Source organism: Xiphophorus maculatus, chromosome 13 (genome assembly GCF_002775205.1).
Source record: "Xiphophorus maculatus strain JP 163 A chromosome 13, X_maculatus-5.0-male, whole genome shotgun sequence".
Taxonomy (NCBI): Eukaryota; Metazoa; Chordata; class Actinopteri; order Cyprinodontiformes; family Poeciliidae; genus Xiphophorus; species Xiphophorus maculatus.
Window position 1 is genome coordinate 18,968,461 of NC_036455.1, and position 17,354 is coordinate 18,985,814.

The window sequence follows — 17,354 nt, forward strand, 5'->3', positions numbered from 1 at the left end:
TTAGAACAATCATTTCTAGATGTTTTACTTTCTGTGAAGATGACAGCTATTGTTAAAAAATAAACATCAATAATTACCAAAGTTGGTATGTCGTCCTACCAGCCAAACAAGTTCTTTTGTGGACTCCAGTGACTTTGTGCAGAACCTCCTTTCCACAGTTCTGTATTAAGTAGATGGTTAATAATGGACCGAGCTTATAAGATGATTTAATACATGATATTTGGTTTATAAGAAAACAACAAGAAAACATTTTGGAGGAAACTAATGATTCTTTTAAATTTTGTTAGAATTTTCCTCAATAACATAGTTTTGAATTTTAAAAAAAGCATAATTTGCAACAGTAATGCTGATATTTTGACTTATCAGAAGACATGAAGATACCATAACATTTTGCATTCACAATAACCCTAAAGTTAGTGCAGGCTTTGTCTTTTTTACTGGCTTCTGTCACCTGCTTTTCTTGCCTTTGGCGTCGCCACCATTTTTCTTTTCACAAAAAACGTTGTATACTGGTGTGCCTGTGAAGGTTACCATTTCTATTTTGAGCACTCCTGCCACCCAGTGACTAGAGGTGTGTTTGTCATTCAAACATAAATAAGTACTCTCGTACTAAAAAACTTCTCTTGCCTCTCAATTGTCAGATTGTTCAAAAGCTGTCAGACCGATTAAAAAGAAATCACCCTGTAGCCTACCACCTAGTGGAAACTCCATACTAGACACAGATTTTAGCTGTTAGCTGCTAGTTGTTAGCTAGTTATGATATTTTCACGATATTCACAACCAGCCAGAAAGACATTGATTTTCTTTTAAATCTATCGACTGTCAACACAACAGGGTCAAGGACTTGTATATTTCTGAGAACAAGCACAGTGGCAGCTTTTGAGATGGCTTGATTTTAACCAGCATATTATCACTCAGTTGGACATGTATTTTATTTTTTTTGTTGGACAAATAATGACAAGTGACTATATATGAAGTGTTGCAATTATTTGCAAGCCATACCCTAAACAAAGCCATGGAGAACTGTACTGACAGAGAGGGAAGGATTACAAGGAGGTTTAACAATAGAGGGCGATGAATCCCTAATCTCTTCAAAAAGGCTGTGAAAATCAAAGGTGTTTGTGAACAGTTCCACTGAATAAAGACGTCCTTTCTTTCACAAATTAGGGGAAATCTTTGAGCTCACAATAGAATCGCTATGTTTGTGACTTTCTAACTAATTAAGAGACAAATGCTTGGAGACCCATTCAAGCGAACTCGGAGAGACAGCGAGAACAATGCAGACGGAGAAGCAGTGAACACATTTGATGTGGTCTTGTTTCGGAGGTTGTTGGTGCATGAGAGAGTCACTCGTTTATTCACAGCAGTTTGTCACTTGTGTATTTCCTCTGAACTTGCATCACTGTGAAGCAACTTTTCTCCTTTATAAATTTTGTGAGGAATGGTCAGGGTTGATTTTTTTTGAGGAGTTTGACAGAATTAGTATCTTAAAAATGTTCTATTTTTTGGGGGCGTGCTGTGGTGGCGTAGGGGATAGCGCGACCCACGTTTGGAGGCCTTGAGTTCTCCATGCGGCCGTCGCAGGTTCGATTCCCAGACCCGGTGATATTTGCTGCATGTCTTCCCCCCTCTCGTTCCCCTTTTCCTGTCAGCCTACTTTCATATAAGGGACACTAGAGCCCACAAAAGACACCCTGGAGGGGTGAAAAAAAAAAAGTTATATTTTTTGTAAAACAGAAAATTTTGCACTGTAACATGGATGCAAAAGCTGTTGAAGAAAGAAGTTTAAAGTTTGCACTTTACATTATTCATACAGAGTGATTTTTTTTTTCTTTGCCAACATTCCTTTAGTTTCATTAAAAATACTGTTGCTAATTTGTAGCCAAACTTCATTTGTTGCTGAAAATAGGAAGGTTAGTAATGGATTGTTTCAAATGCTCTTCTCATATTTAAAACTTTTTTTGATTTGACCTATTCTGTGTATCGCACCAAAGCACATTTTGTTTCATTACAACACATCATTAAGATTTTATGTGATAAACCAAACACAAAATGGAACATAAAGATGAACCAAACGAAAACTAGAAGGTCTACAAAGTGTGACATTGTAGCGTAACATTCAGTGCAGCAAATAGCCTTCAGAGGTCACCTATTTAGTAATGTTTCCATCTTTGTGTAATTTACTCAGTATAAATACAGCTGCTTTCAGAAACTTGTTAGAGAACAGTTTGAGGTCAAGGAACACAGACAAGTCAGGGATAAAGTTATGAGGTGTGTAGAGCTGGTTAACAGACTAAGAAAAGGTATCAAAAGATTTAAAAAATATTACAAAACTCTATTCAATCCATGGTTTGAAAATGAAGGAAAACAAAAACTACACAACTGCAAACTAGGGCTGGGGCGATGTAGCTGAAGAACGTATCACAATAAGATAAAATATAGGAAATTCTCCTTCTAAGCTTTCAAAATACTGTCAAGCTGGCATGTTTTTTTTAATGTAGCAAAGTCTGCACATGTTGCTATAATAAAGACAATACTAAAAGAGAAAACTAACTGGGAATAACAATAAAGCATAAAACAGCAAATAAATATTATCGTACAGTTTCAGCTCCAAAATGGATTTGATCTTACTTTGCCACCCCAGACCCCTGCTGCGGATTATAATCAACAAAAGTCACAGGTTTATACACGGTGAGTTTGGATCCCTTTATGAACTTGCCCTGCTACATTTCAGTCAGTTTTACTTTCTTGTCCATTTTAGATTTTCACCAGATTGTCACTTCAGTTGTTCTACAGCTAACCTAAAAGATAAAAACAGTCAGTTTGCCTCCTGTTGCTCATCCACTCATTAGGTACTAAACTGTCTTGCTGCTTTCTTCTGTCAAGCTTTTGAGACATTTCAAATTCGCTTTGCTCGACTGCCTACAAGTGCATGACCACTGGCTCTTAGATAAAGATATGAACAGTGGACTTTTTCATGCCTGTATGTGACTCTTCAAAATGTCATGATAGAAGTGATGCATATAGTGACAACTACAGATGAAAACAGAAGGCAAAACTACAACAAGTCAGAGTAATAGAAAGTTTATCATTTAACTGCTTGTAGTTTTCCTAAAGGACATTTCATGCCGTTACACTCCTGAGGAAATGGCTACAGTTATTTTACTCTAGTTTGATAATACTTATTGGTTAGGTTGAGATGTTCTTCTTAGCTTTTCAAGTTACACTTGAAGTAATTTTCTATAATTTTCCCAAGCGTCTTACCTTGTAGATGTTTGTATGACTTTGCTTTAATCCGATGTTCTTTCTCCACGTGGAAAGCTGCCAGGAAGTTGTGCAGTGGGTAATTAGGAAGGAATCAATGGCAACTACCAGGAAAGATAAGACTACTTAAGGAGTAAATGTAGCAAATGGATGGTGGAGTTAGCCATTACGATTAAAACTTAAGTGTTTAGTTAGAAGCTACTAAATCCACAGTTTGCGGGTTTACACACTCTTACCCATTAATGTCAAATCAATAGAAGCGTCTGATCTTTTGAATGTTACTGTTTTCTGTTTCCTCCCTTCCTTCCAGGCTCAGTTGGGCTTTCCCCTGTATGCTCTCACATGTTCATCTTCCTCTAATTAAAGCAGCCTCTTGTAAAAAAAAAACAACAAAAAAACCCACTGGGCAAATAGTCTGACATATTAAACATAGACAGACTCTATTACATCATTTAAACACATTTCTGTTTTTGTATTTTCATTAAATAGCTTTATGCTCCTGCTTCTATACTATATATTAAGGGCTCTACTCTTTAAAACAGTAGAGCCTTGGGGTTTATACTTTCAAGGCAAGCACTCTACGTATGCACTATTCAGCACCTTTAATATAAAATGTGTACACTTTTTATAGCCACACAGGTTTGCATGCCATTAGGTTTTATGATTGCCAGTAAGCTGCAGTTACGAATGGTCTGCTGGTAAATCAATCATACATTAAATGACCACAATGACCTAAAAAAACTGTGAGAAAATAAGAGGCTTTTCTCAATGATGAAATCAAAGTATGCTACATAAATTTTATAGTTGTTGCATTTTGTTGCTGCAAACACAACCATCTTACATTTGTACTGTATCCAGCCTTATAGTACAAAGACTCTACTGGTATTGGTACTATATCCAGCTATAAACACATGGAATGTTGTAGTAATAACTTCATTTAAGCATAATTCTTTAATATTAAGTACTGAAATACAGTGATGTTTGGTTGACATCTTGTTGTCTCACTCTAAATGTGATCTATTCTTTTCATTTCGACTGCACCTATTGGGTTCACTTCAGTTCAGTCCTGCCTACCACAGAGATGCACTTAAAATTTTCAAAACATGGATCAAAAATATTTTGGATCAGTGAATATTTTGCAACATATAGTGCAACACTCCTTGGAGTGGCAGTTGGCACTGCGAGAAGACGACTCAGCTTTTTTTTTCTTTCTGTTTTACTGAGGGAAGCACAAAAGTTGTTAGAAGTTTTGAGAAAAAAAATCTTTACTTTCTAGGAAGAATTAGATACCTTTTGGTTACCTCTGGTCACAAAGTTGACTTTTTCTATTCTCAGTTTTGCAGGATAGAATCATAGAAAAAATGAAGCAACCGCAATATAAAAGAAGTTGCTGAATCTTTACAAAGCTTTTAAGAAAGTGTCCCGTCATTATTATATGCACATTATCAATAACATTACTTGGATAACAAAAAAATCTCCATAGAAATTCCTTGATGAACCCGGCACACGTGAGACAATCCAAGCTTTTAAGGTGTCAAGGAGAAGCTTGATATGACAGACATAATGATCACTTAGAGCTTTGGCAGAATACAGGAAAACAGAAAGGGGAGCGCGCTCATGACCTCTCCACAATAACTTGAGTAAACCCCGCCCTTGCTGGGAGCAATTTATGGATGCCTGCAGAGTTAACAACTTGTTTTTTTACTCTGTTATTCAAAGCAATAGGAATGAAGTGGTTATGAATAAACACCACGTAATGACACTGACATAGATGAAAGGTAACATGGGCAAATGAAAAATTGAAACATTAGTAGTGAGTTCAAAGCAGGTTAGGCTGAATCGATTCTGTTTCAATTGAAGTATCTTAATGTGGGAGGGCCGACTGAAGTCGAGGACAATTCGAAAGAAAATCCTAACATCTATATGCTCGAATGAACAGAGCGCTAAGTTTCTCTTTTAATAAACACAAAATGCCAAGTATCTTATATGTCGTTTATAAAGATTTAATCAAAATCGTGCAAAAATAAATCAAAACAGACCTGCACATAGATACTTCAAAAGCTTCACGCCAAACATACCGATGTAGTTATTTTGGGATGCCGAGACGTCGGGGGAATACAACGAGCCGCGTGTGTGTTTGGGAGGATGTGACGGTTTTGCCAGGTTCAATATCATTAGCATGGTTTCACCTGTCTCCTCGCATACTGCATCATCTGAGAGTCACTTTGAGAAAGCCCCTGCTCATAAACACCAGTCACAGAGTAACACAAATAAAAACATTGAGAAGACAAGGAAGCAAAATTCCCAACATTGTATGAATACCAAACGTGAACTGACAGATTCTGCAATTATTAATGTCACCAAAACAACTATATGAAATCCTGTTTTGATAAGTTTCAGCATTTCATTTATTAAATTCTCTCCTTGCACGTTGTTTTGCATACTTCACTGAACATGACTCGCGAGATGAGGGATAACAGTGACATGGTTAAATGCTGGAACTGTTGTTGTCGGATTTATTCATTGACACTTGTGGGGAGATATTTTCTTTGAGTGCCACATGCTAGATACAACGAAATAATTCAAAAGTAGTTGCTGAGAATGATGGTATTTCTAACATTTCATTGCCATTTGTGTTAACTTCCTTCCCTAGCCACACATTGATATTTCCTTGGGAGCCCTTTTCTGTCTCTTTATATCTTATGCCTCCTGAAGCAGAGAATTGTAATGTCCCTGTAATCAGCCCCGGGACATTATTGGAGTTTGTTTATTGTTGTGTTTGATAGATCTACATGGAACACTCACTTATCACAGCTGCTTTTAAGTATGACCTTGGAAACTCATTTGTTGTTGTTTTTTTTCTCTGTTAACCACGTATTGAATCTTGCCTGTAATTACAGAGAGACACGCACATTGTTTTATATCGTCACCTGATTATTGGTGTGTTTATCCATGTTTATCAGCTTGGGAAGTAATAACGGCCAATGATGCAGGGTGTATGATGGGCTTGATGGAAATTATCAAAAAAGGAAAGGGGCTGAGGACATGGTGTGTACTTCGACAACGCCCATATTTTTATTTGACTGCAGATGTCAAACGCGTAATTTGTACCTCTGTGAGTCATTATGATGAAGGTGATCCAAGTTATTAGGAGTGTATATTTTCTTCATCAGCACTCTAAAATGTGTATTTGTGAAGGTCTTTATCTAGCTTTGTTGTGTGTTTCTTTTCTTAACTGAATACGTTTATTCTGATTAAGTCCTTGATCATGCCACTTTTTGGTTAGAGTGAAACAGTTTAACTAAATTCCTTTACAAATTTAATATTCTAAGAAATTGACTCAAACTTTTTCTTTAATCTGTTTGTTTATCATTTAGTGGCACACCAATCTTTTATAAGCAATGACTTGTAATTAGCAGGTTATATATCAAAGAACTCATTTTTTACTCTTTTTTGAATGAATAAACAAAACTACCGTAAAACCGTTTTTTTTGTCTGTAAATTAATTGACAACACTTTGCTATTCATTGCACTTTGTTTTGAGTTTAGTAAAATCAGAACAGCTTGAAAATTAAGATTCTAGCTTCTTTTTTAGGAATCTGAAGTGCATTTGTATTATTTTATGTTCAATGTATTCCCAATTTAATTGTGAAGGCTTAAAAAAATGTTTTCATTGGATTTGTCCAATATCTAAACTGGCCAATCAAAGAACCTAAAAGAAAATGATTGTAGAAAATGATTGATCGTAAACGATTAATTTTGATAAGCTTCTTTTGTCCTGCAATATCTGCATAGAATTCACACAGCAAACCGACTCATTTATTTATGTAGTTATAATAAATGTTATTTATTTTAAATTTTTCTTTCCAAATATTGAAGGAACTAAATAGACCCTTAATAATTTTTATTTCTCACCTTGAACAGTTTTGATCTTTTTTTCCCCTGAAACCTAAAAAGAAACAAATAAACCCCAAACATATGATTTTTCTTGAATAGATATTTCTTTTCCACAATGGATCATGTAGGTTTTCTGGCATAAGGTAACATTTATTTAGTAAAAGTGAAGAATAAAATAGCTTTTTGGATAGTAACTTGTGTAATTCTAGTTTAGTCAGCCTTGGCTGATCTTGAATTGTTAACATACTGTACCAATGAATAGAAAACGTGTCTTTTTTTTCTTATCCAATGAAGGGAAAAGAAAATAAATTAAATGGAAAAAGTGAAATTTCATCCAAGGCAACAGCATTTCCTTAAAATATCTGAAATAGAAGTCAGTCTTGGAGTCCTAATATCCATAACACTAACTATGAATTAACCTAGAAAATAAAACATCCACAGTAGCTTTCAAGCTTACTTTTTTATTTCCATATGTGCTCCAAGCTATTTGACAGAGTAAATGCTTGATCAAAGCACTTTTACCCTCATGTTGTTGCTGTCTTTAAATATGTAGCCCAAGAGCTGAATACAAAACAGCTGGTTGTGGACTTAGAGATGCTTGATCAATCAGGCTTTTTACATTCGAGGTTATCTCAATCCCTGGGAACAAAGCTCGCGGTTTTTTAGATCGCTGCTTTTCACTGATAAATTTTTGTGGCCGCAGGGAGCCTTTTAGAGAGTGATGAAAAATGATAACAGAAAAGCAAGAACTTTTAAAATGGAGTACAAGAATGGGAGAAAAGATGAAGAGTGTTCTTCCCAAAAGCGTGTTCTTCCCAAAAGGAAATATCCTTTAATCAGTGTCCTATTATATGTTCTTTGAGGCCAGAATATGTTTTGTGGGAAGAGGAAGAAAGGAGTCTCTCAGAAGATTTAACAACTTCTTCTGATGAGGCCAAAGGTCTGCCCATGAATAACACATGAGAAGTGAAAGAGGAGGAAGAAGAGACATATTGGCTCTGTCGAACCATTGAGTGTATGGTTGGAGTAGACATGTTGGCTCTGATGGGTCCGTAACTTTTTTTTTTCTACTCTGCACTTCGCTTCAGGAAAAAAAAAGCAACTCATGAGACATAATTGCCCTCAAGGCCTCTTGTTATATTTTGGCCTCATCCTCTCGATTGAGTGAAGGCTTTCATTGATCACTTGGATCATAGTTTGTTTTAGTTTTTTTTAAAGTAATGATTTTGGTTTTGCATTTGTTGCAGAAGTGGTTTATTTAAACTCCTTTGTGCTTTTTGTGGCTACAGTTACATCTGAAGGTCACAGCAACTTGTCCATTTCCTTAATATTGTCATTCTGGGCTTTAAAGTCTCCCACCGTGATTCACTTTGCCTCATAAAGAAGCAATGTTCTCTTAGGGCAAAATAGTTTAAAGCAAGAGTAAAAAGCAGAATGTCTTTTATTACCTGCACGTTTATTACGCTAACGGTTGCTATAGGTGTGGTGGTTTGAGCGTTTTCGTTTACATGTTCACCTAGCGCACGCTGTAATTCATATAATCTCATTAAATGCCGAAGGTTTTGGCTGTAAAGTCACCGTGACCCTGAGGTCGGCAGCAAGCATCAGTTTCTGCATGCTGAGCAGAGCTCTGATTGATCTCCCTAAGTGAGAGCAATTATTGGGAATGTACTTTACAAAGAAACTGCCTCCCTTTCTTTTAAGCCCAGGCAAAACACCCACACACAAATCTATGCTTCTTCATCACATGGTATATCAAAATGAAACTATTAAAAAAAAACTTTGAAAGACTTTGATCTTGATTTGGAGCTGATGATCTTTGGCTCTTCAACTCTGCCCTTTGCTGATTATGCATAGAATAATTTGACCTCCTAGCCTCTGAATGGAGAATAGCAGACATGAAACGCATAATATAAACTAGGAAATGGACACTTACATCTATAAAGTTTGTTAAATAGGATGAGGGTGGTTTGTCTAAAATCCTTCCAGTGAGTTGGAAGTTAATTTATGTCAAATTAACTGGAAAATTTATTGGTGCTTGTGCAGTTTACTCAGTCAATTTGAGAATGTCTGCCTATGCATTTGCACCCGCTTCTCTTGCTTAGTTTGAGCACAAATGACAATGGGTGGGTTTTTTCCGATTGAGATAGGAATATCCTTCAATAATGTGGGATAGCAGACAGTTTGGTGTGGTGGAGAAAAGTCCATTAGCAACTTTTGAGGGACATCACAGCTGGCAGAGTGAAGATGCATGTTGTATAGTTCGAGCAAACACACAGCTTAGACCTGACTTGAAGTAAACAGCTACTCTGCTTTTTTTTTTTTCTTCTACCTCCAATCGAACAGTGCAGCAGTTAATTACCATGGAGACTGAGTTTTGTGGATGACCCTGAGCAAAGAATTAAACTGACTTCTTAAATCTTTTTGGCGAGTTTTTAAAGTTCATAAGACGCATGACAAACAAACTACATTAGAAGAATTTCCTTCTCTAGCTCCATGACAAGTGTAATACTTACGTCCCAAAGCTTAAGTGCACCACATGACCTACACACCTTTGGATCACCTTGTGTTGCCCAACATACATTTCCTTCCACAGTCATCAGAAGTCAGACTGAGGACCTTTTGGACCTGGACATGGAAACTTATTTAGCGCTGCTCCTTTGAGACAGTTCCAGCACTGAATCTTATAAGGCTGGGCAGAAAAGAACTTTTGAACTTGGCACATTGCACTTTACATTGCACTTCATGAGACCTTTATCGCTGTACTCCAGGATTTTTATGTTTGTACCTTAAGTTCACCTTAACAATGAACTTAGCATAAAAAAAGCAAGAAATGAAGAAGAAATTGAGCTGCAGTGATATTTTGAGATCTCTTCATCTGAGATGTATCATTATTTGCTTAATCCTTAACTCCTTTATCATCTAGCAGAGTTTGCCTTAGGAAACAGTATTTATCTACATCTTCTCTGCTAACAAGGTTCCATTTAATTTCACATAACTAACTTTACTGCTTTATGACTCCAGGGTGTTGTGACCCAGGCACTTGTTCAAAGAAATATGGGTGGATCACCCGGTTCAGGTTTTCTCTCCGCTTCTCTTAATTCTTAAAGTCATACTCTTGCATTTGCAAATGAAGGCTCAGTTCATGTCTTGCGCTGTTGTTTCCTTAACATTTCGTTTGGTGTGTACTGACATGAATGTAAAAGACACTTATTTGAACATTTAGTATGAACCAAAACATTTTTCATCTCAAGCCACATTGTGGCATGGTTATGCTTTACATAAAAACAAGAAAATTAGTTTGCGTTGTATTGCGCAAACCTGATCCCTTGAATAAAGAGCAACTGCACGTAATTTATATTTGAATGTCTCACTGTGAACACGGCCACAGAATAAAGCACTGGCCTTTTATTCTGTGGTGAAAATTGTATCTATTGTACAAATCCAAAACAATCAGAAGGACGACACATCCTGTAATAAAATTGATAAAAGTTTTGTACGCACTGCAGAAGTACAGTTCGTCCTTGGCGTCTTTATTGAACAGAAGCTTTATTTTTGTAACAAGGCCTTCATTTAGAGGTCTTCACTGTGAGCAGATACACTCAGACCCACCCGCTGCCAATATTTAATAAGCTCTACAATGGTTATAGCAAGTCCTATAGTTCATTCCTAAAGAGGAGACATGCCTGTAGCTTTGAGAACACTCTTGGTTGTCCTTAACTCTTTTTCACCTTGAAATTACTAATAAGAAAGAATAAATATATTTTTTTAAATGATGGAACAATTGATTTCCAGCATGTTTGAAACATAAAGCACTCCTAGTATGAAAATAGTTAGTGGCGTATGAGCAGAATAAAACGAATCCAACCTGTGTGGTTTTCTTTGTTTGTTTTTACCTGGGGCCGTTTGTAACTTTTTGATATAAAATCTGTTTTGAGAAAAGTGGGTCATTACATTTCTGTGTAACAAACTGAACATGAAGAGTCAGTTATTTAAACAATTTTTAAGTGTTACGTATTCTTCCCATGGTTGCCATTCTGGCATCAATGAAAAATCAAACTTCTTATACTGTACGTATTCAATATAACCTTGATTACAATGTCAAATAACATGGGCACCTAGTAGTGTGACCAAATAATACAGTCAAAAGAATGTTTCTTGCAATATGTCCTCTCTAATTGTACACATGAATAGTTAAATAAGGTCAATAATGTCAGGAAAATGTAATTTGCACCTAGGGAATTTACAATCACATTCAAATACATGCCTCAATGTTTTTCTGTGAATACAAAAGACGTGTTGCATGCTTGTTTTTGTGCATCTTAAGATAAAACAAGATGCGTCTCCAAATGACTTTAGCTCTAACAACAGAACAAGGGCATGGTGAGCAACATGCCTCATTAAAATACAGATGAAGAGGCAGTTTAAGTTTATAATTCACCATTGATCTCCAAAGCAATAAAATAAATTGTTTTTCTCTTCAAAAATCGGTACTGGTTTGCCTTAGTTCTTTTTAATGTTGGGATCATAACTTGATTAAAAGTTGTTAATGTTACATTTTCTCTTAAGCACCAAAACATTCACTTTGATAGCTCTTCTAGGAATAACCCATTACCACCTCTTAAGTTGTGGACGCATTCATTTTCAGGTTTTTGTATAATTAAGAAAAGCAAACAAGGCAATCACTAGGGAAAACTGGCAATTTCTGCCAAGTGCTATGAGATATTGGGTGTCATTAGGCTTGATTTTATGCAAAACATAATGGATTACATAACTGCCATATGCCACTAAAGCAAAGCACAAGCATCCCCAGTGTCAAATAGTAGAGGATTGAATGGAAAATAAGACATAAAATATTGAGCAAGAGAAGCTGACTAGATTTGTCTGAGTATCTGAACTCAGGTAGGATGTATTGATAGACGCACAGGGATCTTTGATTCATATCTTCGATTTTAGCATTTAATTTATGTAGGAAGATGTTGGTGTAGCTGTAACCTATTCTGATAAACGTTGTTTTACAGACTTCTTGATGATTTTCTACGTCTCTCTTTTTGCAGGTTTACTGGTCCCAACCTTCCCTCGCCTATTATTAGCAGCAAGAACTGGCTTCGACTTCACTTTACGTCAGATGGCAACCACAGGTTGAGAGGTTTCAGCGCCCAGTACCAGGGTAAGATCAAGAGACGAATTAATAGAACACCAAAAAGTATTATAGACATATTGCTAACTGTGCATAGTATGTTCACCTTCGTTATGATCTTTCTAATATCATACATAGATGCACAAAATGTAGCTTTCTTGGCAGGCTCTGATTTCCAATTTTTGTAAAACCCAAAAATACTAAACCTGACTCGAGTAGTCAGAATTTTAGTTATGACCTTTAACCTTATTTCTGGTTTAGTACATGTTTATCAAAGGGTTAACAGTAAAAATATTTCACATTTTGAATAGTGGTAAAAAAAAAACCCATATACATTTATTGGGTAAATCTACAAATAGCATAACTAAGGTTAGTGACAACTTTGTTGGGTAATTTCTGTAAAAAAACATTTCTCGTTCACGTTAAACTGTTGCTGTTTTACCAATTCTGAACATTTTTAGATAAAAGAAGAAATACTGTATGCTTTCTGTATTGGCAGAGGACTCAACATTTCTCTGAAAAGATGGCAAGATCCTTACTTCTGAGCCAATTACTTTTGTGCACACACACGCAGAAACAACACACGCACGAAAACACACACCCACTAAACCTTTCTTTTTTGCAACGGGCATCCATTTTCTTCCTCATAACTGTTAGCAGTACAGGGGGCACCTCTAAGAGGGGATGAGCTCTGAAAAAGGATTAGATCTTCTACAAAAATGGTCATATGTGAGGATTTTACCTCCAGCCATCCACTGGCGAGATAATTGGAAGCGGAGGGAGTATTGTGAAAATTACAAGATAAAAAAGGAGAAATGCCTGGAATGTAAAATACAAGCTTATTCAATTGCAGGTTCAGTGTTTGATAAATGTTGACCAAGATATTAACAAGATCAGATTCTAACAGAGAACTGATAGAATATCCTTTTCATTTATTCCTGGTGTGCTTAGAAAGAAAAAGAAGAAAATGAAAAACAGGATTTAACCATTCAATGATTTATAAGCCGTTATATTTATAGCATGAAACGTATTTCGAAGTGCCTTGTTCTTAAAATCCATTCTTTCATCATCTGAACACCAAAATCAGCTTGATCACAAGATTCATTTTTATGTGTCAAAAATTATGTCAGAAAGCTGGCACGTTGCTTTAGAACCCGAATTTGTTGTCAGTTTAGACGCCAAATACCAGGAACGAGCCGTTTTCATTTTTTGTTTAGTTAAGAGAGCACATCTTTTTAATTGTTTTTCTTTTATCACAACCATCTTAAAAAGACTTTTGGACATGTGGCTCAGATATCTTTGAAAAAAAAAAAAGAGAAAATGATGCCATTTAAAGAAATATCCTTAATTCCACTGTCAAAGAGAGACAAAACAGTTTATTTGGGTCCTTGATAATGCTGAAGATATATATATATATATTTTAAAACTGAGGAATAAATATTAGCTTTTTATACTACCATGACTTAGTTTTCATTCTCACTGCTGCTATCACAAGACTCCACTACTTAAACCACATCTTTTGTTTGTATAGTTCCTTCATTAATCATATTATCTGAGTAAAAATGTTTTCCTCAAGGACTCCACAGGAATGAAGACATTTCAGATTGTTGAGCTTTTTATAAGTCAAAATAAATAACACCATCGTTCTAAACATAAACCTTTTTGCTATTTTGCACATTTTGACAATGATCCAGCTGCTTAGCTGCTTAATAAATTACTTTCCCCAAATCGATGTAAACATAACTCTGTGGGTAGTGCTATAATCAGCAGCATGGAAGTTATGTGCTGCAGTCATTAAGCTCCTACTTGACTATACTGGTGTCATTATAAACTCTTCTTTTTTGTGCTTTGTGTCTGTGCTGTGTTTTGTCAACAGTGAAAAAGATGACTGAACTCAAATCTAGAGGTGTGAAGATGTTGCCAAGCAAAGACAACCACCATAAGATATCAGTGTGTAAGTTATAACTCTTACTTTTTGTATTGCTGAAATATTGGCACACTGCAAAAACTGAAATCTTAGTAAGATTAAATATCTTAAATTAAGGAGATTTATGCTTGGTTTATTTTCTGACAAGATCATTTTTCTCACCAAGATGTTTTTATGTTGGAATATTTTTCTTATTTTAAGTGTTTTTGTACTTAGTTATCTCAGTAAGATATAAAAGCTTGATACTAAGAAAATATAACTTATTATGAGTAAAAAGCAATATATACAGTATATATATGTGTATAAGTCTTAAAAAGCTGAAGAATAGAAACTATTTGGACATCCTCTTTTGCCATGTTGGGCCCCATACATACCAGGGTTGTTTATTAGTAAGTTTTTAAGCATGGACCAAGTATATGATTCACATAAAGTAATGATCTTAAATAACTAATCAAATACCATCTTAATTAATAGACAATGGTGTACTGCAGATCTTCATTTGTATATATTTTTACAGTAATAATAAAGAAAAGCCATCCTTGTAATTTAAACAAGGTTTTGCTTTTTTTTTTTATCCCCTGTACAAATATGACTAGCAGCTTAATCCAGGGAACAAAAATGGAACACAGGTTGATAATAGCTGCTCACTATTTTAGGATGTCCAAGTTGATAAAGTATTAAAATGGAAAAATGTCTCCAGAAAATATTTTGTTACTCTTAAAATAGATTAAACTGCCTGAAATGTGCTCACTACCAAGTCAAAGGTTCTTGTCTCTGCTCCTTACTCTTTTAAAGTACTTTGAAGCATCAAAGCTGGTTTAAAACGGTGATGATGTTTAGTCTTTAAACTCACACTTGTACCTGTGAAAAGACAGCAGTAATTGCCTCCACTGCTATTTTTAAACCTTCCTTGTCCTCTCAGCTTAGCATTAATCTCATTCAGCAATATCTAAACATGTAAATAATAACAGACTGAGAGGACTAACTCATCCAGAACTACACAAAGCTGCAAGCTGAAGACTGAAAATACTAGAAGACTGCTCTATTTACAGTTCTGTCTAGAAAGCTCCTTTTGTTGTGTTGATTTTTATTCTTTCTGGTTGCCACTGTAAAATTCAGATTTTTTTTAAATTTTGTTTTATTTATACTGTTTGTATATTTTATCATCATATATACCAATTTACAATGCATGAGACATTTTTTGCCAATAGATTACACTGTTTGCATGGGATAAATTTACAGACATGTAAATTTGTGACTGTTTGCGAATCATAATTAGTGCCCGTGGGAGCATCCAGTAGTACATGTGAAACCCCAAATCTGTGCTAATCTTCAAACACAGGTGCAAGCAGCTCATTACAATAATGGGCCAAGAGGTGTAGAAGGAACAGGCCAAATCAGAGCAGATCCCAAACAGCAGTGTGTGATTTAATGACACTTAGCTTCCCTCATATAAACTTAATTACCTGATGAGGCAATTCCAGATATCCTCATTGGCTCAGAAGAAAAGAGTATATCTATATCAAATAGAAGACTCTACTTTGATGATCCTTGGCTACTCAAAGCAGTAGATTGTGGGCCAGTTATTTAATGGATAAACTGAGTGAATCAGTACAGTAGCAGTCTTTAGTGAAGAATATGACGTCCATAACATGTAAAGAAGTAGTAGTTTTGTTACAGGTAGCATTAATGGGTGCTTCCTTCTGTAAAGTAATAATGTCACTTAAAAGTTGCAATGATAGTCATTTGAGTTTTTTTTCACACATGCATGCTATACTTCCAAATGTATTGGGTCTAGCCAAAAATCATTAAATTCAGGGATTTCAGTCATATCCATGGCGACAGGCATATACAGTCAAACCCTAAATCATGGAGACTGCTTCTATAGATATTTGTCGCTTTCATATTCCCAACATTGAATAAATGTCTTGAGGATGGAGCCCTCCTGTTTCAACATGACTGCACACCAGTTCACAAAGCGAGGTCCATGAAGGCGAGGATGAACAAGCTTGGTGTGGAGGAACACGACTGACCTCAGCCAGACGGACCAAATGTTTGGGATAAATTGAAGCAGAACCTGGAAGCCAAGCCTTCTCGTTTGACATCAGTGTGTGACCTCAAAAATGTGCTCCTGAAAAAACGGGGGGGGGGCGGAAAAAAATCCAATAAACATAATCCTAAACCTTATGAAAAGCCTTCCAGGAAACGCTGAAGCTGGTATAGCAGCAAAGGGGTAGGCTGAAGTCATAATAAAGCCTTTGGATTAAAACTAGGATGTCACTCAAGTTTGTGTGTGTGTCTGTGAAGACAGGTGAACAAATATTACTGCTCCTGGGAGCACTTTTGCAGTTTGCATTGATTTTTTAATATATAATTTTTTTATTGCTAAATAATGCTGCTTTTGGCTGTAAATAGTGCAACACAAAGTTTAGTGGCCATCTTTGATTCTTTTTAAAAAAAAAACCCTCTAATTTATCGATACTAATTCAACAAAAGCACATACAAGATTCAGTAATTTAGTGCTGCTATTCTGTGAAAAATTAAACAAAAGCAGTCACATAATTGCACCACAAGGGACATTAGCAAAGGAACAGCACCTTTGTAAATCTGCAGCTGGATCTATCAAGATCTATCTTATATATTTATAAATCCAGCCTTCAAGCTTTAATTATCATATTTTTCTTTAAATATGCTGTAATTGTTCGTAATTATGTTTTTTTTTTTTAAATTGCTCAAATGTGTTTTTTCCCCCTGTAAGTCTTGAGGTAAATTGAATAACTAGCTTTCTTCCAGTTTTATTTATTCAGAATTTATTACATATTTTAGCACTAGGAAGCTCTGCTGACACTGCCGAGCCTTGTTTTGAATTTATAGCAGTCTCGCATTAGTCTGCAACTCAGGCCAGAGAGCAGGTGTCCCATTGATTGGACCCTGTAGAACTCTGACCCCTGGCAGTCAGTCAGGGCTTACCCACTTTGCCAAGTTTACCTGACCCCTCTTGACACTGAAACTTCACTGCTTTGCACTCCATGACATGATTAAACAGAGATTTACGGAGATTGTGTGGTTGAAAAAACATTTCTTCTCTTTTGCTCAAAAATAGGATTGTGAACACAACTTGTCTGT

General features: G+C 35.8%; 1 protein-coding gene across 1 annotated transcript in view; it reads left to right on the forward strand.

The window, feature by feature from the left end:
• csmd2 (CUB and Sushi multiple domains 2) overlaps window positions 1-17,354 on the forward strand; it is a 245,697-nt gene that overhangs the window by 100,322 nt on the left and 128,021 nt on the right. Inside the window, exons 6-7 of the mRNA XM_023344883.1 lie at window positions 12,219-12,331; window positions 14,178-14,255. Coding sequence (XP_023200651.1) covers window positions 12,219-12,331; window positions 14,178-14,255 — 191 coding nt within the window. The remainder of the gene's footprint in view (window positions 1-12,218; window positions 12,332-14,177; window positions 14,256-17,354) is intronic.